Source organism: Drosophila navojoa, chromosome X, assembly GCF_054131105.1.
Source record: "Drosophila navojoa isolate 15081-1374.11 chromosome X, UAZ_NAV_1.0, whole genome shotgun sequence".
Classification (NCBI taxonomy): Eukaryota; Metazoa; Arthropoda; class Insecta; order Diptera; family Drosophilidae; genus Drosophila; species Drosophila navojoa.
Window position 1 is genome coordinate 4,129,984 of NC_142895.1, and position 24,565 is coordinate 4,154,548.

The following is a 24,565-nucleotide window of genomic DNA, read 5'->3' on the forward strand; positions in this document are numbered from 1 at the left end:
TGCCATATGGATTTTTGAAATTCAGCATTTGTTTGACAATCAATCAATTTTCAGCTTGAGCATTTGAGTTCAATGAATGCATTGAATCGATGTGAATGAGTGTCTGAATGCATTTGAATAAAAAGCGAGTCTCATAAATATTTGAATGCCAATTGGCAATTGGCTGAGTGCGCTACGAATGGGCGAGGGCAAAAGATGTCAACAGACGGGCAACAACAGCAGCACCAAAGACTTGTTGCATCTGCCACAAGCTGTGGTTACTTGTGGCAACTCGAGCTGGTTGGCGGCGCAGGGCGTGGAGGCGTGGAGGCGTGGTGTGTTGTGGTGGTGTGCAGCGGCGTTGCAACATTGTGGGCTGCTTGTAAAGGCAGATAACGCAGAACTTGAACTCGCATTTCATTCATAACAAACGAACGCAGATAGAAGGCAGCAGACAGGCAGAGAGTGAGAGAGAGTGAGAGAGAGTGAGAGAGAGAGAGGGAGAGAGAGAGAGAGAGAGATGGCATTGCAGATGGCGCTGCTTGCCAAGTGAACACTCATTCATTTGTTCGCTGTCAGCACACACACACACACACACACACACACACACCCATGGGTTAGGTACTTTCATTCATTAAAGTCAGTTGTGACAAACTGAGGCGCACTTCGCTAACTCGTTCGCATTACTAATGCGTGTGCGTGTGCATGTGTGTGTGTACATACATGTGTAGGTATTATGCACACACACACATATAGCACATGCACACACCCTCGCACACAGAGAGCGCGCGCGCGTTGAATGTAAACAGAGTAAAGTGCGTGAAATGTGTGTCACACGCGTTGCCTACTTTTTGGGGCACAGCAAGAAATATGCGAATGCATTTATCTAACTATGCGAACATTAGATATCGCTTAAAGATAATAACACTCTGTTCATCTGCCAGCGGGTAATAGTTTAGGTAGCTCTCTCTCTCTCTCTCTCTCTCTTTCTCTCTCTCTTTGGAGCATAAGCTTTGAAGTGAGCCCAAGCTGAACAAAGTTCAGCTATCTATATCTCTATATATCTACCTCCAACTGAACCGAGTACGCAACTTGAGCGAAGAGCTGCACAAACTTAAGCAACTAGCTCGTAATTATCATATAAGTTTCGCAAATGCCTTAATTGGAAGCCGTGCGGCAGCAGCGAGAAAGTTGTTGAGTTTGTCTTACGGAAGTTAGCTATGGATATCATCACAACAGAGACTTGAGCCATGGCATCAGCATGCGAACTTATCATGATATAAGAGTACGATATGGATACACATAGGGAATATGTTATGGAACTCGATTTGGATGGTAAGCCTTTATTACTACAGTTTTACTATACCATATACTATACTATACTATATAATCTATTACTATAGTCGGTCAGTTTTACTATACTATACTATATAATCTATTACTATAGTCAGTCAGAATAGTCAGTTAGAATATACAAAAATTATGGAGAATAGTTGGAGAATATTTAAGCCTATATTGTTAACTATAGAATATATTTAAATGAGATTATATATAGCATTAACTATATTTATGTCTTACATAGATGCCTTACAAGGCATAAATATAGTCAAATTGCTAGCTCGAATGGTGCTCTAACCACTTTGAATTGGACTTATAAATCAATTTTCTTATACGTATAACTCATGATTCAGTTATGAAGAAGAAGCACTCTCATCTGTTACTTTAAGCTGTAAAAATTTGCAAAATAATTTTCTCATATGCACATTGAACTTTAAATATCTATTGCCTAATATGATTTAAGCGTCGTCTATATAATATATAAACAAATTTTAATATATAAATATAGAAATAAATATAATTGTAAATAAAAAATAAATCCTTATTACAATTTATGAAAAATTAAAATCGATTGTTAAACTATATACATAGCTGCCAGACTGCAAAATTCTCAAGATCTACTAAAGAGCACCATCCTCTTCCATTATAACTAGGCTAAAGCAACAGTTTGCCTTTTAAGAGGATTTGCCTAGGCTTAGAGCTAAGATTTAAGATATTGGATATATATAGGTGTAGTTCATTATATACAGACCGCTGCGACTGCGATTGCTGCTGCTGCTGGCGCTGCTGCTGGTTGATTGCTGCGGCTGCGACTGTTGCTGCTGCTGTTGCTGTTGCTGTTGCAGCGGCAACTGTTGGCGGCGTGCGAAGCGCAGCGGCGCAACGTCGCTGACAGCGTACTCGGCCACCGCGATGCCGTTGGTTGATGTTGCAACACGCGGTTGCAACAATCAAAACAAAACAAAAATAAAAAAAAAATGTGAAAAAAAAAAAACAACCAACAACAATTGCTTGTGCGTTGTTTGTTAGCGTCTTTCTCTGTTGGCAACTTCTCGACACGCACTCTCTCGCTCGGTTGTCGCTCTATAGCTGCTTCACTCGGTTATCTCTTTTTGCTATATGTGTGCGTACAACAACAAAAAAAAGCATAAAAAAAAGACAACAAGACGCGTTAAGTAAATACTGCGGCGGCGGCAACGGCAACGCAACAATAAATGTATGCGCAGGGAATGAAGTAGTCGGCAAACGGCACGGCACGGCACGGCGTGGCACGGCCTGCCGACGGACAGACAGACGGACGGACAGACGAATGGGCGGTTGGTAGAGGAGGGGCAGGGAACAGGGAGAGTGGAGAACGTGTAGCACGCGGCGCAGCACGGAACACACTACGCTCTGGGGCAATTTTCATTTGTATTTACAGTTTACGATGCGAACAATACTAAAAGGCCACGTTTATATCAGATGCGAAACTCTCAACTAGCCGCAACTGAACTGAACTGAACTGAACTGAACGGAACGGAACGGAGCACTCGAAGCGCGGCGCGACTTGACGCGATTCGACACTGAGGACTCGCGCCACGCTGCCCGCCTATCGACTCGCGGACTCGAAATGCTGTTGCTGTTGCTGTTGTTGTTCTTTGCGTTTCTTTTTGTTGCTTTTTGGGGATGTTGGGGGGACTGGGGGTGGCAGTATGCGCGACGTGTGCAATGTGTCCTGGCTTGGGGCACGGCTCGGCTGCGTTGTGGCACGTTGAGGCGTTCAACACCAACTGATGCCACAGTGCGCGCTCGTTCCCATTGCCAGCGTCTCAGCGTAGCGTGTACATCTCGCCTTCGTGTGTGTTGCGTCCCAGCAAGTGGACAGTCCACAGGCCACCAACAGCTGTTCGCTTCAGCAACAACAGCAGCTGTTGCAAGCTTTCGCTCAGCTTTCACAGCTTTCGCTGGCAATAGCAACAATTGCAGGCAGCGAAAAGCTTGCGCCAAAGGCGCTCAAGGATATTCACGCAAGTTGGCAGCGCCTAAAAGCACGAATTTCAAATGCTTAAGGAGCTTTTGAATGTTTTCGAGGACTGACTCTAAGTTAATATATATATACGTTAAATTATGAGATTTATTATCCAGTAACTTTAATTTACTGGAATACCATACAGCATACAGCATACAGCATACAGCATACAGCGTACAGCATACAGCATACAGCGTACAGCATACAGCATACAGCATACAGCATACAGCATACAGCATACAGCATACAGCATACAGCATACAGCATACAGCATACAGCATACAGCATACAGCATACAGCATACAGCATACAGCATACAGCATACAGCATACAGCATACAGCATACAGCATACAGCATACAGCATACAGCATACAGCATACAGCATACAGCATACAGCATACAGCATACAGCATACAGCATACAGCATACAGCATACAGCATACAGCATACAGCATACAGCATACAGCATACAGCATACAGCATACAGCATACAGCATACAGCATACAGCATACAGCATACAGCATACAGCATACAGCATACAGCATACAGCATACAGCATACAGCATACAGCATACAGCATACAGCATACAGCATACAGCATACAGCATACAGCATACAGCATACAGCATACAGCATACAGCATACAGCATACAGCATACAGCATACAGCATACAGCATACAGCATACAGCATACAGCATACAGCATACAGCATACAGCATACAGCATACAGCATACAGCATACAGCATACAGCATACAGCATACAGCATACAGCATACAGCATACAGCATACAGCATACAGCATACAGCATACAGCATACAGCATACAGCATACAGCATACAGCATACAGCATACAGCATACAGCATACAGCATACAGCATACAGCATACAGCATACAGCATACAGCATACAGCATACAGCATACAGCATACAGCATACAGCATACAGCATACAGCATACAGCATACAGCATACAGCATACAGCATACAGCATACAGCATACAGCATACAGCATACAGCATACAGCATACAGCATACAGCATACAGCATACAGCATACAGCATACAGCATACAGCATACAGCATACAGCATACAGCATACAGCATACAGCATACAGCATACAGCATACAGCATACAGCATACAGCATACAGCATACAGCATACAGCATACAGCATACAGCATACAGCATACAGCATACAGCATACAGCATACAGCATACAGCATACAGCATACAGCATACAGCATACAGCATACAGCATACAGCATACAGCATACAGCATACAGCATACAGCATACAGCATACAGCATACAGCATACAGCATACAGCATACAGCATACAGCATACAGCATACAGCATACAGCATACAGCATACAGCATACAGCATACAGCATACAGCATACAGCATACAGCATACAGCATACAGCATACAGCATACAGCATACAGCATATACAGCATACAGCATAGCATATACAGCATACGGTATACAGCATACGGTATACAGCATACAGCATACAGCATACAGCATACAGCATACAGCATACAGCATACAGCATACAGCATACAGCATACAGCAGACAGTATACAGCATACGGTATACAGCATACGGTATACGGTATACAGCATACAGCATACAGCATACAGCATACAGCATACAGCATACAGCATACAGCATACAGCATACAGCATACAGCATACAGCATACAGCATACAGCATACAGCATACAGCATACAGCATACAGCATACAGCATACAGCATACAGCATACAGCATACAGCATACAGCATACAGCATACAGCATACAGCATACAGCATACAGCATACAGCATACAGCATACAGCATACAGCATACAGCATACAGCATACAGCATACAGCATACAGCATACAGCATACAGCATACAGCATACATACAGCATACAGCATACAGCATACAGCATACAGCATACAGCATACAGCATACAGCATACAGCATACAGCATACAGCATACAGCATACAGCATACAGCATACAGCATACAGCATACAGCATACATACAGCATACAGCATACAGCATACAGCATACAGCATACAGCATACAGCATACAGCATACAGCATACAGCATACAGCATACAGCATACAGCATACAGCATACAGCATACAGCATACAGCATACAGCATACAGCATACATAGCATACAGCATACAGCATACAGCATACAGCATACAGCATACAGCATACAGCATACAGCATACAGCATACAGCATACAGCATACAGCATATCTTATCTTATCTTATCTTATCTCCTTTTAATCTTAATATTACTAGATCCATTCATTCACTAACCTGTCTGTGTGCTGGAGTCGAAGAAGGTGCTGGTAGTTTCGACGGTCATGGTGCCAATGGTGCCGTCAATGATCTGAGCCGACGAGTCGCGTCTGCCACGGTAGCTGCAAGAGTCATTTGAATTAGTTGAGGCGCTTCAGTTGCGACCTGCTGATACGCACCGACAGACATCGTCGCTCTGGGAGCTCTGGCGCCGGAAGTTGCGACACCGTATCATCTCCTCGGTGGTTGATTGTCGGCGGAAGCCGCGTGCAATTAGTATCTCTTCGGTGGTCGACTGGCGGCGTATCACCGGCCGTTGATTCTGCTCGACGGTGGTCGTTTGGGGCCTCGAGCAGGGGCTGGGATCCCGCGACGAGGAGCAGCTGTTGGAGTCCGGCGACCGGGCCGAGCGTGCTGCGGAGCTGCTCTGCCGCCGCAGCGTATGCCGTCTGGGACTGCCGTCGCGCTCGTGCGACCGATCCGGCGAGAGATGGGTGCGCGAGTCGCGTCGGCCGCCGCGCGAGGCGCTGTCCGGCGAGAGCGAGTCGCGCCGTGAAGTGCGGCGCTCGCAGTCCTCCGGCGGATCCGGACTGAGCGCTGGCTGCGAGCCGCGTCGGCTGCCGCCGGGCAAGCAGCTCTCGTCAAAGGCCGTCGCCTGTCGCTGCAAGCGCTGCAGTCGCGGCGCTCGCTCCGGACTGATGCCTGCCTTGGAGTCGCGACGGTTGACGCGACCGCATTGGGTGGTAGAGTCGCGCCGTCCCTTGGGTGCCGTCGGACTGGTGGCCGGCGGCGTCACCGAGCTGGTTATGATTGTGGGCGGCGGCAGCGCCTGACAGGAGGTGTCCACCTGGTGATAAGTGCTGGTTGAGATTAATGGCACAGAGTCTGAGCCGGCGGAGCTGGTCGACGGACGCTGCTCCTGCCGAAAATTGGGAAATTCCGGTGCGGCCAACGAGTCGCGTTTCTTAGTCACTTGGTATTTGGGTGGTGGAGGCGGTGTTGTCACGCGTCCGGCAACATTGCTGTCACGCCGGCTGCTCGACAGATAGCTCTCGCCCGAGCCGCGCCGCGAGGCCTGCCATGCATATGGGATGAGACACGGAGAGAGATAGAGAGAGAGAGAGAGAGAGAGGCAGGCATAGGTTAGGTGAATTGGTTGTGGACTATGGATTGGCTTAAAGGATGAGTCAAATATTTTGTCAGGCGGGTGGGTCACATGCCTAGCCTAGGATTTACAGCCGGAGCTGACTTTAGTAGATGGGCTATACTTGTATACCTAGGCTACATGGTACGAGCTGGATTAAATTGGTTAATCGGAGGAAGCAATGAACAAGCAAGGCATGCTGGTATACATATAGAAGGAGCTTCAGTAAAGGATTCGGGTCCTATAAGCAGCAGACCTAGAGTATTGAACTTGCCCGAAATCTTGTGTAGAGAAACCGTCCTTTATGTATGTCTCGTCAAAAATGGTCGTTCACCAATATAAAACTAAGATTTTGTGTAGGATGGATACCCTAGGATCCTCATGTTCTATTTAATGAGTTGAAGAACCAACTTCTTTCGGAGAGACAAATCTTTTCTCTTAAAGCCTAGGACACTACTCTACTGCATAATATTGCATGCTTTTGATCAATATCTTATTAAAATCGTATGAAGCATTTAATGTAATTGTAATAATGGTAATTGCCTAGAATCAAACGTCTTTCCATAGCATGTTTCAAAGGGAGAATGATCTTCTTTCGGAAAACCCAGATCTTTCCTTTTGTAATCTAGAGCATTATCTATCTAAATTGATTTATATTTTGCCCCTCTTGATGGGCTCTCAACATTTTTTACCGCATTTCTAGCTATATAACTTTAGAGCTTTACTAATTCTCAAGTGCCTCCCATGAGAGTCCCGCACAGTGGTAGGACTTACGCTCTTAGTGCTCTCCACAACAACGGGCACAACCACATTGGTGGAGTGCTCCTCAACTGTGGTGCTTTCGCGCCGGTTCCAGTGCCGGACGAATTCGGCGGTGTTGGAGTCGCGGCGGGAGCGCATGCTCCGTATGCCCGAATCGGCGCTCGACTCGCGTCGCTTGCGTGGCGTCACATAGCTGGTGGTGGTATGTCCGATATTGGAGCCGGAGCTGGCGCCGCCGGTGCCCGCATCCGTGGTCGAGGTGCGCCAGGGCAGGCTGCGTGCGAGGTCGGCGAGGGTCTCGCGACGATTCAATTGGCCCTTGCTGCGGGACGACTGCTGCTGCTGCTGCTGATGCTGCTGCTGCTGGTGCTGCTTGCCGCCGCCGCTCCACTCGCGCAAGATGTCAGTGAGCTGCGCCAGCGAGCTGCGTCGCCGTCGCTGCATACCTGGCGGCGGCGAAGTGCTTGGCGGTGTTGTGATCTGTGCGGCCGAGTCGCGACGGCCGCCAAGGCGCTGACGTATCGTCGACTCCTCCAGCTGAGAGAGAGAGGGAGAGTGAGCTGTGAGTAGGGCTAGCAAAGACGGTGCTTGCCTGAGACTTACCTGTTCGCGCACCAAGTCGTCCCAGCCATTGCCGCCCTGCCACACCAGGCCAACCTGATGCGACATTATGGGCAGGTTGCATACAAAGCATACGGCTGTCATAGTCCTGCAATGATATAAATACATCATATAGCTTATGCATAAATAGAGCGAGAGAGAGCGAGAGAGAGTGAATGAGAGAGATAGCTACATGCAAAGTGTTCAAATGTCGCAAAATATTTTCCGTTGGTCAAAGCTACGATTGGAGCTAGGAAGTTGAAAGCTAAGAAACAAACGTTTGATGGCTTTGACTGCAGGCAGTAAAAGCTTGCTTAGCAAACTGAGTTGAGCTTTAATAGCCGTTAAATTTATTAGTACTGTGCGCCAAAAGCTCCGAAGCGCTTAGGCAGCTTTCGCTCTAATGTTTACTAAGCTCTTAGTTTAGTTTTGTGTTTGGCTCTGAGTGCTTGACATTGCCTAGGTAAAAGCTTTGTCGAAAGCTTTACTTTTTCTAAACTCAGAAAGATTAAAATTTCCATACACAAATATAGAAAATTACCGCTGAGCTGTGTGCATTATCTTTGATGCTTACGCTTAGTCAAATTAGAAAAAAAGCTTTATATAAAGCTTCAAGCATATGCTTGCAAAAATGTGTGTACAAGCTTTTCACTGCGTCAAATATCCTAAGCTATGTATGCTTCAGGCAATTTAAGCTTTCAGTGAAATGCGTAAAAGCTTCGCTTGACTTTTTCTAACCTTGTAGCTTTCAGTTTCGTGTGTTTAGTGCATTTGGAGTGGAGGCATGCTGTTGTGGCTCAAGTGCGATAAAAGCTCATGCAATGTGTTGTTCAAATGAAAGGGGTAAACTTCAAAGCTCTGTGACATGCGCTAAGCTTGAAAGTGCATTAGGTGGCTGTGGTGAGTTCTGTGGCGGTGTGGTGCGGTGGTGAAGTTGAAGTTTTTATATTTATAGCAAGTCAAATTTGAATTTGAAAGTAGAAGCAGTTGCTGTGGCTGTTGCGAGCTGTTCGCAGCTGTTGCTTGCTTAGCTGTGATAGATTGACTAGAGAGTTGCTTGAATGAGACTGTATATGAATTGGCTAACTTTTTGCGTATGACGACGCCGCTGCTGGTCTGATCCATGGACCTGTAATTCCGATGTTTTGACATGTCGCATGGCGTTCTGCGTCTGCAGCACTGCAGATCCCTTGGTTATCCAATCGAACAAGAAAACCGAGCCAATTGCCACAGTTTTTGCTTCTCTATTGATTCTGCTGCTGCTGCTGCTGTTGCTGCTGCTGCTGCGGTTGCTGTTGTTGTTGTTGCTGTTGCTGTTGCTGCTGCTGCTGCTGTTGTTATCCAGTTTTTGCTGCTTCGCTGGCTGCTTCCACTCAATCAGTTTCTTATCGCATTAACAATGCAAAAACGAATTCAGTTCCAATGTAGCCAACAAATAAATGTTGGCTATAGTTTGTATTGGTTTTTGATTTTTGGCTATTTTTGTTGATGCTTGTCTCGCACTTTAATTAAAAACGAAATCAATCCCAGCTTATAGATACTCTTTCCACTGTTCATTTAAGAACTAATTGCATCTGAGTGTTTTATGTTATTCAAATGAAATTTGAGATTAGGCAAGTTACAAAAAATCATTGATGGATTATGAAAAGTATTTTATAATTTTCTGAATTTATATCGAATTTAAGATTTTGCATCTTTAATTTTTTTTGGGTTTTTCTCGGACAAACTTGTAAAATTTTAAAAATATATTTTTTTTTTTTCAGTTGCAATTTTCGAAAAGAATATTCGTGCTTCGGCCTGCCGAAGACTTTGTTAAGTTATATCGAATATTTACTGTATTTGTTGAGGCTTGTAAATCTTGTTATCGTTTTCAGTTTTGATTATATTTTGTAGCTTTGATTTTGATTTTTGATTTAAAGTGGGGCGGGGATTGGGAACTTTTGCTACACACACAGAGAGACACAGAGATACACTGAAAAAAATTGAAGAAAAAGAAAATATTTGTTTGGTTTTAAAACACATTGAGGGGATGTTTGTAAATACAAAAAAATTTGCTCAATATATACATACACATGTATATATATATATGTTTATCAAAATTTAAGTTGCTAGGGAATTAAATGGACTCTACTTTTCAAAACATCATGGACACAATCTATTTTGGATGGTATACAACTAGGGTCTACTTGAATTATACGAATTGGCTACGTATTCGGCATGCAAAATTTGCTACGTTATTGATTAAATTAAATAGTATAAAGACTATAATTATATATCTTAAATATAATATATACACTCTTAATAAATATGTAAAAATAAAAGTAAAACTACTTTAACTACAATAAAACTTAAATCTAATCTTAAGCGAAATACTTTATAGAATTCTGAAGTCATTTTCGTTTGTATCGATATTTATCGATATACCAAGCCCAATAAGTACATCATACCCCTCTGCTTGCAGCTCGTCCAGGGCAGAAGCACTGAGCGTCTCAACAATACTCAATAGATTTGATTCATTAAAAGTTTCATTTTAGTAAATTTGGTTTTCTTCAATGGAATTTAAAAAACGTCAAGCGTTTGCATGAATAATATTTGTGCGCTTTTCATGGAGTTTGCATTTAGTTGAGAGCTTACATAAACTATATAAAGTTTTCAACTAAATGCAAATCGCACTACGAAATATTTGTTTCTGCTTGTAGCAAAAAATGAAGGTGACTCGCACTAGCATACAATAATATTTGGAAAATAAAAGGATGTGCTCCACAGGAAATGGAAAATACTAAGGAATAACAAAACCGACTGCTGGGTGAGTGGCAGGAGCCAGAGCAAGCAAATGGAGCTAAAATAATAAGCGCCCCAGGCGCACTTCAAAAGTGGCGAAGGGAAAGCACACACAACTTTCTGATAATACCACCCAAAGTCCGAAAAGTAAACTATGCTTAAAAACTGTAGTCTATGGAGTGAGTATATAGAATGTATGGTGTTTATAGAGGATTTGGATAGTATATTGCACTCTCTAGAGCATACAGATGGTATGCAAAAGACATACAGGGATACTCTCTATATACATGAATAGTACGCAGAGGATATACAGTGAGTATGTACATAGGATATACAGATATACTCTCTATATGCATGAAAAGTATGCAGGGGATATACAGAATGTTTACAGAGGGTTTACAGAGAGTTTACAGATTGAATTTGAAGAATTTACAGTAACTAAGGTCTAGAGCTTAGTAATATATAGAGTCTATACATTATATAGAGCTTACCTGTAGCCAACTAGCAAAAGGTCTGAATTATTTCCCCTTTATAAGCCATCAAATTTGAAGCACCCAAATAAAGCTCGGCCAAAAAACTGAAAGTTGTGCACTTAAAAGAAAGTACTACTTAGCCTCGCTGGTGGTGGTGCAGCGGGTGGCCTGGGTCGGGTGCTTGGCTGCCTGATGCTTACAAAGCCAATCAAAATGAAGCATAAACTTTGCCGAAGCGCAAGTTTGTGGCCGCAAACTTAATAATGGGCAGACAGTGATGCTCAAATCTACTCAGACTGAACTGAATTGCTCTGGGTGTGCTAGTGGGTGGGTGTGTACGAGTGTGTGGGTGTGCACGAGTGTGTGGTTGGGTGGTTTGTCTGCTGTTGCTGCCGAGCCATGAACACAACCGGAAGTTGTCAAATGCGTGCGAAATGCTATAGAAGTTGGCAGCTGCTCAGAGTCATTTTGTGGCAAGTGTGCTCAAGTTGTTTGTCAAACACACACACACACTCGCACACACACAAACAGGGGCAGTCTCGTTTCATAGTCACATTTATGATATGCCAGACTGGTCTTTATTCACTCAATAAAATAGTTTTCAAGCAAGTTCAAGTGTGCTTCACTCGCTTATACCCTGTAACTCCCGACTCGCAGAGAGTTAATCTAGCCAGCATAGACAAGCTCAAACCCAGAGCCGGAGTTACTTAAGCTGCTTCGCATATAGCTTGTAGTTCATGCTACCCGCTTTTACTTGCACTGCGCACTACAGGGTATCGAAAGCAGCTGCCGTTGCAAACTTTCAGCCTGCGACAGGTGCTGGCCAGAAACTTGGCACCTCAACTTGGCCAATCGAATTGCCACCTTCACCCGGTAGAGCCGCTGTGGAGTGCTTAATCAATTTGAAGTGCAATACTTCCAGCTGCAGTCGCCAGCCTCCACTCTGACACACCCACACACACACACACGCATACAGAGCACTGCAGCCGCGGGCTATCTCGTTTGCTGCATATTTCATGGCCTTTGGGCCCAAGCGATTGCAGACACGAAACACCGCCTTCCACTCCATTTGATTGACAGCTGTGAATTTGCATCGGCAGCGTGCGGCGCCGCCAGTTGTCGTCCTTCGACTCATCTAGCCGCTGCCACGCCTCGTCCAGCCCCGAGCGCCTTCTGGCCTTCTGATGGGCTATTGCAAATATGTGCAGAGGGCGAAAGTAGTTAAGCGCATATTATGATGCATACAAGGCCTTAACTTGCTCATCAAATACCCTGTAAATATGGTATGTAGAACGGACTGACGGAATGAGGGCATATTAGTTTTGTTCTCATTAATATAAGAAGCAGTTTGAGGGAGTTACATACTCAATGTAATCTGCCTTCTTACTCTGTTCTCCTCTCTTTATCTCACTTTATGAGAGCTTACTGAGTCTATAGATAATGCTAATTGATCTTTCTATTCATAGTATATATGAGAGGCAAAGGTCTTCAAGAAGAAGAAGAAGAAGAAGCAGTCTAAGTAAAAATGTTCGCCTACAGCAATATTTCCTATTCCATTTACAATTTAAGTTTATGTTGATAAACATATTTGCATTTACTATCGATAGGCATTGTTATTTCAAGGCACATACGCTTTCGATTATTTTGAGACTTGGACTCTTAATTTCCCATGCAGCACATTTGTGGGCCAGTGTGAAGTACTTAATTGTATGCACACAGCGTCCAGTGGGCAAGTGTGAGTGAGTGTCGCATTTGCTCGACTGGCTCGTTAAAGACGGCGCTATAAATAATAATAAGCTCTCAACTTGATTGCGCAGCTGCTTCTATGTGCCTGGCTTAGCCGGGCTTAGGTGCGGGATTTGTGCTGATGCGCCCTAAGTGCAAACGAGAATCAATTTGCTAATAATCCCGGGCAAGAATTGCAACTGCTATTTAGCAGAGTTCAACAATCGGTAGCAAAATTATCGATGTGGCAAAGCTTACAGCCGAAAATAAATGTTATTCCAATTGGCCAATGGATTCTTTCACGACACATCGATATATGATATCGTGCATGAATTCGTGTTGGCAATGATCGATAGTTCCTCTTTTCGATAGCAGCAAGCAAAAACTAACATTGCCTTTTCAATTTCAGTTCGTGACAATGGGAGATTGGCGCTGCCTTGTTATCGATAGTATCCCCTTTTTGAAAGCAGCAATCTGCGTTGTCAGTTACTTTCCTTTACGATTTCTACTTGACCCTGTGACAATATCTCGACAATCAGGAAAAGCCTTGCATTGTTATCGATAGTCATCCCCATTCGATATTATCCCCTTTTCATTAGCATTAGACGACTTTTGGCAGTTGGCAGCTCCATTCCTTGTCGCTTTCAAGTTCAGTTCGTGACAATATATCGGTGCCCTGTTATCGATAGTATCCCCTTTAGCAATCGGCGTTGGCAGCTCATTTCCTGTTCAATTTCCACTTGAGCTAGAAGCAAGCCATAAGCAACTTTTCGACCATGTCTTCATCCGAAACATCCGAGTTGACGGAGCGCATTTTGAAGTATTTGGAGGGCGTGGAGCAGGTGGACAGCCTGCGGCTGGCCGAAGAGCTCGGTATCGAGCATCAGCTGATTGTGGGCGCCGTGAAGAGCATTCAGGCGCATGGCGAGCGGCTGCTGCACGTGGAGCCCGTCACGCGCAAGTCGCTCGAGCTGACCGAGGAGGGGCAGGAGGTGGCGCAGAACGGCAGCCACGAGGCGAATGTCTTTGCCTCGGTGCCGGAGGAGGGCATCAAGCGGACGGACCTGTTGGCATCTGGCGGTGCCAGCGTATGCCTGGACAGGAGCGTGGAGCCGCCGCTCGTGCGCCGCAAGGTGAGTGCGATTAGGGATCCGGTGCTTGATCACCTGCTGCAGCTGTCCGAGCTGTCGGCCAGCGATGTGGTCGAGTTCAAGAGGCTGGTGCAGGAGCCGACCATCGAGAGCCTGCTGCTCAGCAAGGGCCCCGAGTTCGGCACGGCGCTGGCCAAGCTGGCGACGGACCTGACCATGGACATGCTGACCAGCGGGGAGTGGGAGGAGCTGCCATTTAAGCCCTACAACTTCGATGCGCTGGGCGCGGTGCCGGCGCGCGGACATCTGCATCCGCTGCTGAAGATGCGCAGCGAGTTCCGGCAGATCTTTCTCGAGATGGGCTTCGCGGAGATGGCCACCAACAACTATGTGGAGCCATCGTTCTGGAACTTCGACTCGCTCTTCCAGCCCCAGCAGCATCCGGCCCGCGATGCCCACGACACGTTCTACGTCAAGCAGTCGACCGGGTCTCGGGGCTACGGCTACAACTGGCAGCTGATCGAGGCCGAGAAGAATCTGCTGCGCACGCACACAACGGCCGTGAGCGCGCGCACCCTGTACCAGCTGGCCACGCGGCCGAACGGCTTCAAGCCGGCCAAGTTCTTCACCATCGACAAGGTGTTCCGCAACGAGGCCCTCGATGCCACACACCTGGCCGAGTTCCACCAGGTGGAGGGCGTCATCGCGAATGTCGACTTCACCCTGGGCGATCTAATCGGCACGCTGCAGGAGCTCTTCCGCAAGCTGGGCATCGAGGAGCTGCAGTTCAAGCCCACCTACAGCCCGTACACGGAGCCCAGCATGGAGATCTACTGCTACCATTCCGGCCTGGCCGAATGGCTCGAGGTGGGCAATTCGGGCATCTTTCGGCCCGAGCTGGTGCTGCCCATGGGCCTGCCCCCCGGCGTGAATGTGCTCGCCTGGGGCCTCTCGCTCGAGCGGCCCACGATGATCAAGTATGGCATCAACAACATAAGCGACTTGGTCGGACCCAGGGTGGACCTCAAGATGGTCGAGGACGGGCCAATTTGTCGCCTCGACCACAATTAGCTTGCATGCCCTTTGCAGCACTGTCGTTGGCCTATCGATAGTGATGAAATATAATAAATAATAAAAGCTACTTAGCTGGATTGAATGAGATTTAGCAGCTGTTGCAACTTGAGTTTCTATTACGCATAGTGAGCGGAGCAGTGGCCCAAGTTATGGATGGTATTGCCTTGTAGTATTGTATTAATATATGATTCGATTTCGCATTCAATTGGTCTCAGTCTCAGCCTTTGTCTCAGTCTCACTCAGTCCCATTCTTAATCTCAGTCTCAGAGTTTCAGTCTCAGTTTTAGGGTCTTTCTCAGTCTCAGTCTCAATCTCAGTCTTAGTCTCAGTGTCAGTCTCAGTCTCAGTCAGTCTCTCTCAGTCTCAGTCTCAGTCTCAATCTCAGTCTCTTTCTTAGTTTTAGTCTCAGTCTCAGTCTCTTTCTCCTCAGAGTCAGTCTTAGTCTCAGTATCATTCTTAAGCCCAGTGTCTATATGTCTCTGCCTCAGCTCTCAGTGTCAGTCTCAGTCTCAGTCTCAGTCTCAGACTCAGTCTCAATCTCAGTCTCAGTCTCAGCCTCAGTCTCAGTCTCAGTCTCAGTCTCAGTCTCAGTCTCAGTCTCAGTCTCAGTCTCAATCTCAATCTCAGTCTCAATATCAGTCTCAGTCTTAGTCTCAGTCTTTCTTAGTTTTAGTCTCTTTCTCAGTCTCAGTTTCAGTCTCAGTCTTAGTCTCAGTCTCTTTCTTAGTCCCAGTGTCTATGTCTCTGCCTCAGCTCTCCCCAACTTCTCTAAGCTTCAATGTATAACCAGAATCCATAAAATATCTCAAACCTCTACAACTTCTTCAGTTGCTCGGCCCATGCAGCAGCTGCCTTTGGCAGTTCTAGGCTCTCTGTCAAACTTTTGTTTGGCTGCTCTAATCAAAATATAATTAATAAATTTAACTATTTCGATAACAGAGCTCGTCAGCGACGGCCTTTGCCTTTGCCCTTTGTTGGGCTGACTTATCGATTTTTATATTTATTCTTCTCTGTTTTGGGGTTTGTTTTTTCTTTCCTTTTTTTTGGCGGAGGGCAAACGAGTAATTGCCCTAAGTATGTAGACTATGGGCTCTATTGTCTTTCCACTTGTCGCGCACATAAAAGAAAAGGCTCAAAAAGAAAAAAAAAACTTTGTTCACATTTTTGGCGCACTTTGAGCGGCCAGAAAAAAAAAAGGTAAAAAGAGAAAAATGAGAAAAGAGACAAAGTGAAACGCGTAAAAGCAACAACAAATTGAAAATGGCACGCGCAAATTACTTAATCCGACTTAGCAAGTATTTTTCAGTGTGTCACAGCAACCCTCAGCCAGGTGGCAGGGGGCGTGGCAGTCGTAGCAGCAGCAACAGCAGGAGCAGCAGGGACCGCGTAAATGCCTGCACGTACTTGGCCGCCTTTGATCTAAATTATCAAACATTTTCAGGTATTTCAACTTTGAATGCCAGCCGGCAACCCCAAGACAACAGCATGGCAAACCACTCGAGTTGCAACGACTGCACGATGCTCGCTCAACAGCTAATGCCAAGCAAGAGCAGAGAGTTTCAAGTTCTTTTCTCTTTGAACTCACGGCAAAAATTTATTGATTACAGCTGTAATAGATATATGAGTGGGAAGCAGAGGGTTCCTAGTCAACAGAAACTCCAGCTTCACCTCTAGAGTATAGATAAAGGGTAGCTAATGTTATTCTATTCCAAATTAATGGAATTTTTCAGTTAGTAGAATGAATAGAACCAACTCGAAGTTTCTTTCGTAGAATCGACTTATATACAAGCTCATATACCCGCTTTGAGTTCATCGAAGGAGTATTGCAATAAAATAAGACGCAGAATAGAAATTGAACGAAATGAAAATGTCAAATGAATGAGCCGAGGCTGATGATGAGAGGAGCTTTAAGGCCAGGTAGAGAGTGGGCAGTACGTCAAGAGTCCAGGTAGTTAATCAGCGAACTGTCGCTGCCCAGCTCGCTTCCACCCTCGCTCGGCCAGTGTTGGGCAATTACATCAAAAGGAAGCTTACGAGTCGAAATTAACTATATGGCAAACAGCAGAGCCCCGTCACCTGGGCACATTTGTAGCCAGACAGGTGCAAGACTGTTTGAGTTATTCCTTAAGAAATTACGTTTCAGACATGAATGAGAGAGGGAGGGAGAGAGACAGACACAGAGTAAGTGCGTGAGAGGGAGATAAAACTGTGTGGAATTGAAGTAAATTGCTTTAGTTTAAATTGTAAGTAGTTTTCACGTCGGCTGCTGCTGCCGATTCGCTAATTGTGCATTAAAGAGACAACTGAAGTCTGGTCACACTGCTGCGCACAGCTGCAAATTAGTTGAAGTGCTAAAGTTGTGCAATTAATTGCTGTCAACAACAGCTTTGACTCTGACAGCGCCTTCGCAATTAATCACTTGCCATTCGCTCCCGAAGCGAGATTATCTCTTATCTCATATCTCATATCTCTTATCTGGCTCAGCATGCAAGGCCTGCATGAACAAGTTTCCCCTGCTCCCGTCTCTGGATGAGTGTGTTTCATCTATTGGCAACTTTTGTGCGCCACTGCAAGGCTTTCATGGGATCTCTTTGGCCTTCGAATAATCATTTTGTGAGTATCTTTTATGTGCATCAAGTGCATTACATGCGTATCTACCATGTTCTGTATATTATATGGGATAGGATTTTAGCTATATTTTGCGCCTTTCGTCTTATTTCTGTGGGCTTCAAGTGCACTAGATCCTATCTACCATTTTATCTATTGGGTTCTATAAAGACATGGCTTGATTTGATGAAAAATACTGTTCAGCTTCCATATCGAAGTCTTTATATCATATATCTTTCATATAATAACTATATTGGGCATTTTTTCTTCCTAAACAAGCTCAAAAATATTCGAAATATATTGTTGAATATACATATATATCATGCATATACTCAACTATGTATATCCGATAGCTTCTCCCCAATCAATCCATGTGAATCGATTATGAAACTTTGATTATACGAGCGCATTTCGCTTGGCTTAAATATGCTCATAATCAGTTAATCGGACTTGCGACAATTTCTGAGGAATTACACACATACATATGCACACACATACATATATGTATATATAATGTTGTCAGAGTTATCAGAGGATAAAGTTCTTTAGCTGCTTTGCCAAGCGATTGTCAAGTTATGCATGCAGCGTTGCCATATCAGCGCAAAAGTTTTTTATATTGCCTGGCACAAAGATGAGGCAAAATGAGCACGAAGGACTTGAACTTTTCATGAACTATTTCCAACTTGAGTATAAACTTGAAAATGTTTGAATGCAAAGTTATAAAAATGAAAGAAAAACATGAACTAAATAATGCATTGATGAATCCAATAAATCGATCAAGCGAAACTGCTCTCCAAATGGTTTTAAATGAATATTTTGCATGATTTATGAACAGTTCGCCTGAGAGCCTTTCGCATAAATAAATGATGAGAGTGCGCTAGAGTTTTGATATGCAGAGCCTCGAAGGGTTTCAAGTGAACCTTAGGCCAGGGCGCACGCATCAAAAGCCATTTGGATTTGTGCTGATGCTGATGCTGATGATGCTGCAAAGACAGCTGAAAGGGATTCGAGGACAGTGAGCTGCTTGAAATGCATAAGGCACCAGACATCAGACACCAGACACAAGGCGAATGAATGGCCATTGGACATGCAGCGCAAGCTCTGCCTCACATGGCGCTCTGGCTGGCTGACTGCCTGGCAGCTGACAGCAAAATAATTTCCGCTGACAATGCGGAAAGCGTCCAAGCAACCGAAAAGTAAGCGGCAAGCGGAAGGAACTGCCGGACATGGAGCACAATCACAGGCACGGCACAGCGGGTGACACACACGGAGCGCACAGACACCAGTTGAGATAGAAGCTTGGAGTAAGTACTCGGAGAACACCTCCTTTTGTAACTTTAATGGGCCTTACTCTGGCTGCCTAGGCCAGTACTACTACTACCACCACAAGTCGAGAGATCTTCTACCTCTATCAAAATACAAACTCTTGTATCTTGTATCTTGTATCATGAATCTTGTATCATGAATCTTGTATCTTGTATCTTGTATCTTGTATCTTGTGTCTTATATCTTGTATCTTGTATCTTGTATCTTGTATCTTGTATCTTGTATCTTGTATCTTGTATCTTGTATCTTGTATCTTGTATCTTGTATCTTGTATCTTGTATCTTGTATCTTGTATCTTGTATCTTGTATCTTGTATCTTGTATCTTGTATCTTGTATCCTGTATCTTGTATCTTGTATCTTGTATCTTGTATCTTGTTTCTTATATCTTCTTTTTGTAGCGATAGTTGTTACTTACGTTCCTTAGGCTCCTTCTGCAGCTACAATTGATCTTTACACCATTCTAAAAATTGATTGCAATTATAAATAATAAACAAATCTTCACTCGGAGCTCCGGCCCTAGTCTTAAGACCTTCCGGACCATTCAAAAGCATAGCAGACTTGGATATATTCCGATAGCAACTCCCTACCCAATTTAAGCACTAACTAGGCAGAGCTCTGGGCCAAACAGTCTAAGCCGCCCCTGGGCTACCGAGTCAAAAGTCTGTGAACTCATTTTGGGCATGGTTCAGCGCCGAGTTTCAGTCAGCAGCTAATTATAATATTATTGTTCGGCTGCATATTTTGTACTTTTGGACCACACGTTTGACTGGCTGATCCGGCCCTGGGCGAGAAGCACCTCTACCCCAGCCCCATCGCTCTACGCGCACCGTTTAGAATGTGTGCAAATGTGTAGCATACTTCACGGCGTCATGCAAACCCCAGCAGCCATTATGCAAATCAAGCGAAAAGGCGATGCCAAAGCATTTAAGCCGTTTTAGCCAGCCAGCTCTGCCAGCCCTCGCCTCTGCCTTTCCGCTTCCGCTAGCCGACAGCACAACAGCCACGCCCCATTTAGCGCCTTTGTTGTCGCTGCTTGTCGGTGTGCTTTTTGGGGGCGGAGCTAAAATCTAATTTCCTTTAGCAGTCAGCTTTGACAACAACAACAACAATAGCTGAATGTGTGTGTGTGTGTGTGTTTGCGAGTGTGCATGCATAATTCAAGTATAGAGAGAGAGAGAAAAAAATATGAAGTGTTTTGGATTCGAGCAGCGATTACAACAGTTGCCCAGGTGACCAGAAGGTCTCCCCCGCCTCTCCGGGGAGGCCAAAGGCTTACGCTAGAGCGTAAGTCCTGATTTACTGCTCATTAGTCGAGGCAAATAAACGGAATCAATGTGCATTAGATGCAACAGTTGCTGCACACTGCAAACTTTCACTCAAGCCACCGGGGCAGCAACTGCTGCGTCGGACTTTCACTTTTGCCAGTTGTCGGAAGGTCGGAAGGTCGGAGGGCCGGAAGTCTGAAGCCCGAAGTCGGCAGCCAAACAATGGACCGCATCGTTTGCTCGTTTATTTGCTAACAAGTCTAAAATGAAATTAATTATAGTTACGCACAGTTGCCAACAGCCGCAAGCCGGGCCACGACGATGGCGCCCAGGCAGCTCTGCTGGGGCCTCTGCTGCATTGTTGTTGCCTTTTTAGTCGGCGTGGCCCACATCGCTGGGCTGCGCCGCCAGCAGAAACTGCTGCTTAGGCAAGTCAACTATTTTATTTTACTTTACTTTACTCCCTCACTGTCTCGTTGTGGGTGACTGTGTGTGTGTGTGTGTGTGTGTGTGTGTATAGGCTGTGTGTTTGCAAGGTTGCCTAAGCAAATAGCTTTGATAAACTGAGGCTGAGTGCTGAGCCGGCTGCCCAAAACTAAATACAAATTCGTTTCATTTCAGCATTTACCTACGTATAAAAGGGCCAACTTTTAGGCTATCTTTTCTCATTATCTCCTAACTGTTCTCCTCTCGTTTGTGTTGTTTATCTTTTATCTATCTCCTATCTCTCTTATTTCCTATCTCCTATCTCTTATCTCCTATCTCCTATCTCATATATCATATCTCCCATCTCATATCTCCTATCTCATATATCATATCTTCTATCTCCTATCTCCTATCTCCTATCTCCTATCTCTCTTATTTCCTATCTCCTATCTCTTATCTCCTATCTCCTATCTCATATATCATATCTCCCATCTCATATCTCCTATCTCCTATCTCCTATCTCCTATCTCCTATCTCATATATCATATCTCCCATCTCATATCTCCTATCTCATATATCATATCTCCTATCTCCTATCTCCTATCTCCTATCTCCTATCTCCCATCTCCCATCTCCTATCTCCTATCTCCCATCTCCCATCTCCCAACTCCTATTTCCTATCTGCTCTCACCTCTGTTCCATCTATTTCATCTTCCATCATCAATTTTCCATCCTCTGTCTATCTCTCATATATTTTTAGTCATCATAGGGTATCCCTCGGTCATTACACATCAAACAATTTGCATATTTCTGTTTGTATACGTGCGTGATGACTGCTAAAAATAACTTAGGCTCAGGCTAAGCTGACTGACTGCCTGACTGGCCCGCTTCCCTTTTGGCTGGACATCAACCTTTCTCCCTCTCCCACTCTTCGTTCTGTTTCTGTCTTGCTCTGTCCCTCCAATGTGGCCCTAAGCTATATTTGCAATCACGCCCAGGCAGCTGATGCCTGTCTGTGTCCCTGAACTTTTAATTAATGCAAGCAACTCCGCACAGTGCCTGCTTAAAGTATGTGTACCAAAAAAAAAAAAAGAGAAACAAAAACAAAAAATGAATTTAGCTGCGGCTGGGCTTAACTCCTTTACTTTTATACTTTTTCCTTTTTTTTCGGTAAGACTCTTTTGGTACGTCTCTCTCTCTCTCTTTCACTCTGTGGCTCCGTTGACTCTTCCACTCTCTCACTCCCAGACGCTTGTTTACATTTTATATCAAAAACTTTTACGAGCTACAAAATACGCTGAGCAGCCTCAGCGTCAGCCTCAGCTCCAACAAAAAAACAACAACAAACAAACAAATGTGCCGAGAGTTGCGGAGCGGGAATAAAATAAATAAAAATAAAATTGATAGCATGCTTTTTGGGCTCAGTCCTGTCCTGTCGTCTCAGTGTGCTCTGTTTGTCCCCCCTCTTCTTCTTCTTCTTCTTCGTCGTCGTCGTCGTCGCCTTTTGTGTGTGTCTTTGGTAGGGAGGGTAGGAGGTAGGGGAGTTCTCTTTGCCAAGGCAAGCAGCTCGACTTTGTTTTGTAGCTCGGGGCCAAGTGGACCCCAAAATAAAAACAACAACAAAATGGCGACTCTAATGACAATTATCGGCTACGCAATTATCGCTGCCAAGTGATGATTACACTGCTTAACAAAATTAAAGAGCGCTTAATCATTGCGGCTTGGCTTTTAATGCGCCCACGCACATTAGGCACATTCACACCAACAACAACAAGTGAAACAACTACAACAACTTTAAAGAGCTCCACACTTGGGCGCATTCGCTTGAAGAGAAACTCCAAATGGAGTTCGAACTTTAAGCTTGCATTCATTTTGTGGGAAACTTTGGTGATTATGAATTACAGTTAATGGGCGATTGGGGCGTTTCGATGGAGGGCAAACGTAGTTCAGTGAGAGAGAGGGAGAGAGAGAGGGAGAGCAGAATGTATGGCAGACACCATGCCAAGTATATGTGTGCTTGAGCGAGACTTTGAGCTGAGTCGATTTAGGCATGTATGTCTGTCCGTCCATCTTTCCGGACAGAGCTTCGTACTCGAGCACTGAGCTAAGACTTGAAACTTAAAATAAATATTCTAGTAATAACACAAGTTTACCCATTTTGCTTATCGATAGTTGTTATAATTATCGGATTGTCGAAAATAAAAAACCTTCTCATAGCATAGTCAACAATTCATTTTCACATTTCCCTTATTTGCTATCGATTTTTAACATAATTTACCAATTAATTATGGTTATCGATAAACATAGATATTATGATTTGGTTTTCCAAGCGCAATAGTAAAATTAACACAGGTTGTTTTATGAATATTGTATAGAGAATACCTATTATTTACTAATGAGTTAACAATTTATAATTATCGATAAAAATCGATATTATGTTTTTATGTTTCCAATCATATGCATATGGAAAACTATTACAGCGACATTCATATGTATGAATAGCAGAAATTTATCATCATCTTTCTATCGATAGCCCATGCAATTAGCTAATTATCGATTAAATTATAGCTTGATAATATTTTTTTAACATAGCCTAGAATCGCACATGTCAAGCATCTTAATAAGGGCGCAGCTTCTATAGATTTTTGATTATGAATACCTGACTTAACTTTCCGCTCTTGTTATTTGAATCAAATCACATTTTGTTTGGTAGAGTTTGTTGCTTTGACCCTGTAGAGGGTCCGGCCGGAACAGAAGTCATTGTAAATTTGATTAACATAAAGATGTTGCTTTTATTTTATGGCTAGGCTTTGATTTGAATGCGGAATTTGCCGACACCGACTTGAAAAGTACTCGAGGCGATTGGAAAGGCGACTCCTGAGAGCATTTCAGTTCAGCGAATGGAAAATATGATGGGCCTTGGCCCTTGGCCTGATTTAGTTGCGCAAGTTGTGACTATAAATAAAATGGGCATAAAATGCGTTGAGGCTTGAAATTGATGTGCCCGAAAAACGATTGCAATGACAGATGTGCGCTATTAACGGTGAAAAGGTAAATGTCTGCGTGTGCTTGTGTGTGTGTGTGAGATCATAAATTCCCAGCAGCTACCGAGCGCTCGACCCGCTGGCAGCAGTCAAAAGGAAGCGGGCAATGCAAAACATTTTAATAATGAAAGAAGAAAAAGCTGGAAAAAAACAAAATCAGAGCAAAGCAGCTAAGCGTATGTGAGTGTTTGTGTGGGCGTGTGTGTGTGTGTGTGTGTGTGCAGTGAGCCATTTTATGTTAACAACTTTCTTGGCCCGGAGCGTTTTTCATCAGGGCGCAGTGGGCGGAGTTTGTCATCATTTTGTTTATCATTAACAACTCGTCAGGGCCCGGCAACGTCATCATCGCGTCAATGCCAATGCCAATGCTAATGCCAATGATAATGATGATGATGATGGTTATGTTAATGCTTACTTTCAAGTGTGTGTCATATGTCACACACACACACACACATATGCAGAGCAACCGCGAGCAAATCACAAGCATAATAATAATAATAATAAAAAGAAAAATAAAATAAAAAGTAAAATAAAATGAGAAAGCAAACCGAAAAATAAGCAAAATAAATATAAAATCAGTTTTTTCTGCTGCTTCTTCTTCTTCTTATTTTTTT

General features: G+C 44.3%; 2 protein-coding genes across 7 annotated transcripts in view; one reads left to right on the forward strand and one right to left on the reverse strand.

Moving 5' to 3' along the window:
• Positions 1-24,565, reverse strand: part of rsh (Rap GTPase activating protein radish) — a 155,979-nt gene that overhangs the window by 71,601 nt on the left and 59,813 nt on the right. For 4 of the 6 annotated variants that reach the window (XM_089263524.1, XM_089263529.1, XM_089263528.1 and 1 more), the window contains exons 2-7: positions 9,973-10,110; positions 9,226-9,640; positions 8,142-8,247; positions 7,551-8,075; positions 5,812-6,707; positions 5,651-5,754 (exon numbers count right to left, since the gene is read on the reverse strand). In XM_089263524.1, coding sequence (XP_089119650.1) covers positions 5,651-5,754; positions 5,812-6,707; positions 7,551-8,075; positions 8,142-8,247; positions 9,226-9,290 — 1,696 coding nt within the window. In that variant the 5' untranslated portion in view covers positions 9,291-9,640; positions 9,973-10,110. The remainder of the gene's footprint in view (positions 1-5,650; positions 5,755-5,811; positions 6,708-7,550; positions 8,076-8,141; positions 8,248-9,225; positions 9,641-9,972; positions 10,111-24,565) is intronic. The other 2 variants (XM_089263527.1, XM_089263526.1) reach the window with 2 other exon arrangements.
• LOC115565279 (phenylalanine--tRNA ligase alpha subunit) lies at positions 13,830-15,319 on the forward strand. Its single transcript, XM_030390356.2, has one exon. It carries the CDS (start codon positions 13,894-13,896, stop codon positions 15,277-15,279), a length of 1,386 nt encoding a protein of 461 aa, XP_030246216.1. The 5' UTR covers positions 13,830-13,893; the 3' UTR covers positions 15,280-15,319.

Bases quoted from the DNA above. Each gene is read 5' to 3' on its own strand.
- LOC115565279 (XM_030390356.2), top strand. From the start codon at position 13,894: ATGTCTTCATCCGAAACATCCGAGTTGACGGAGCGCATTTTGAAGTAT.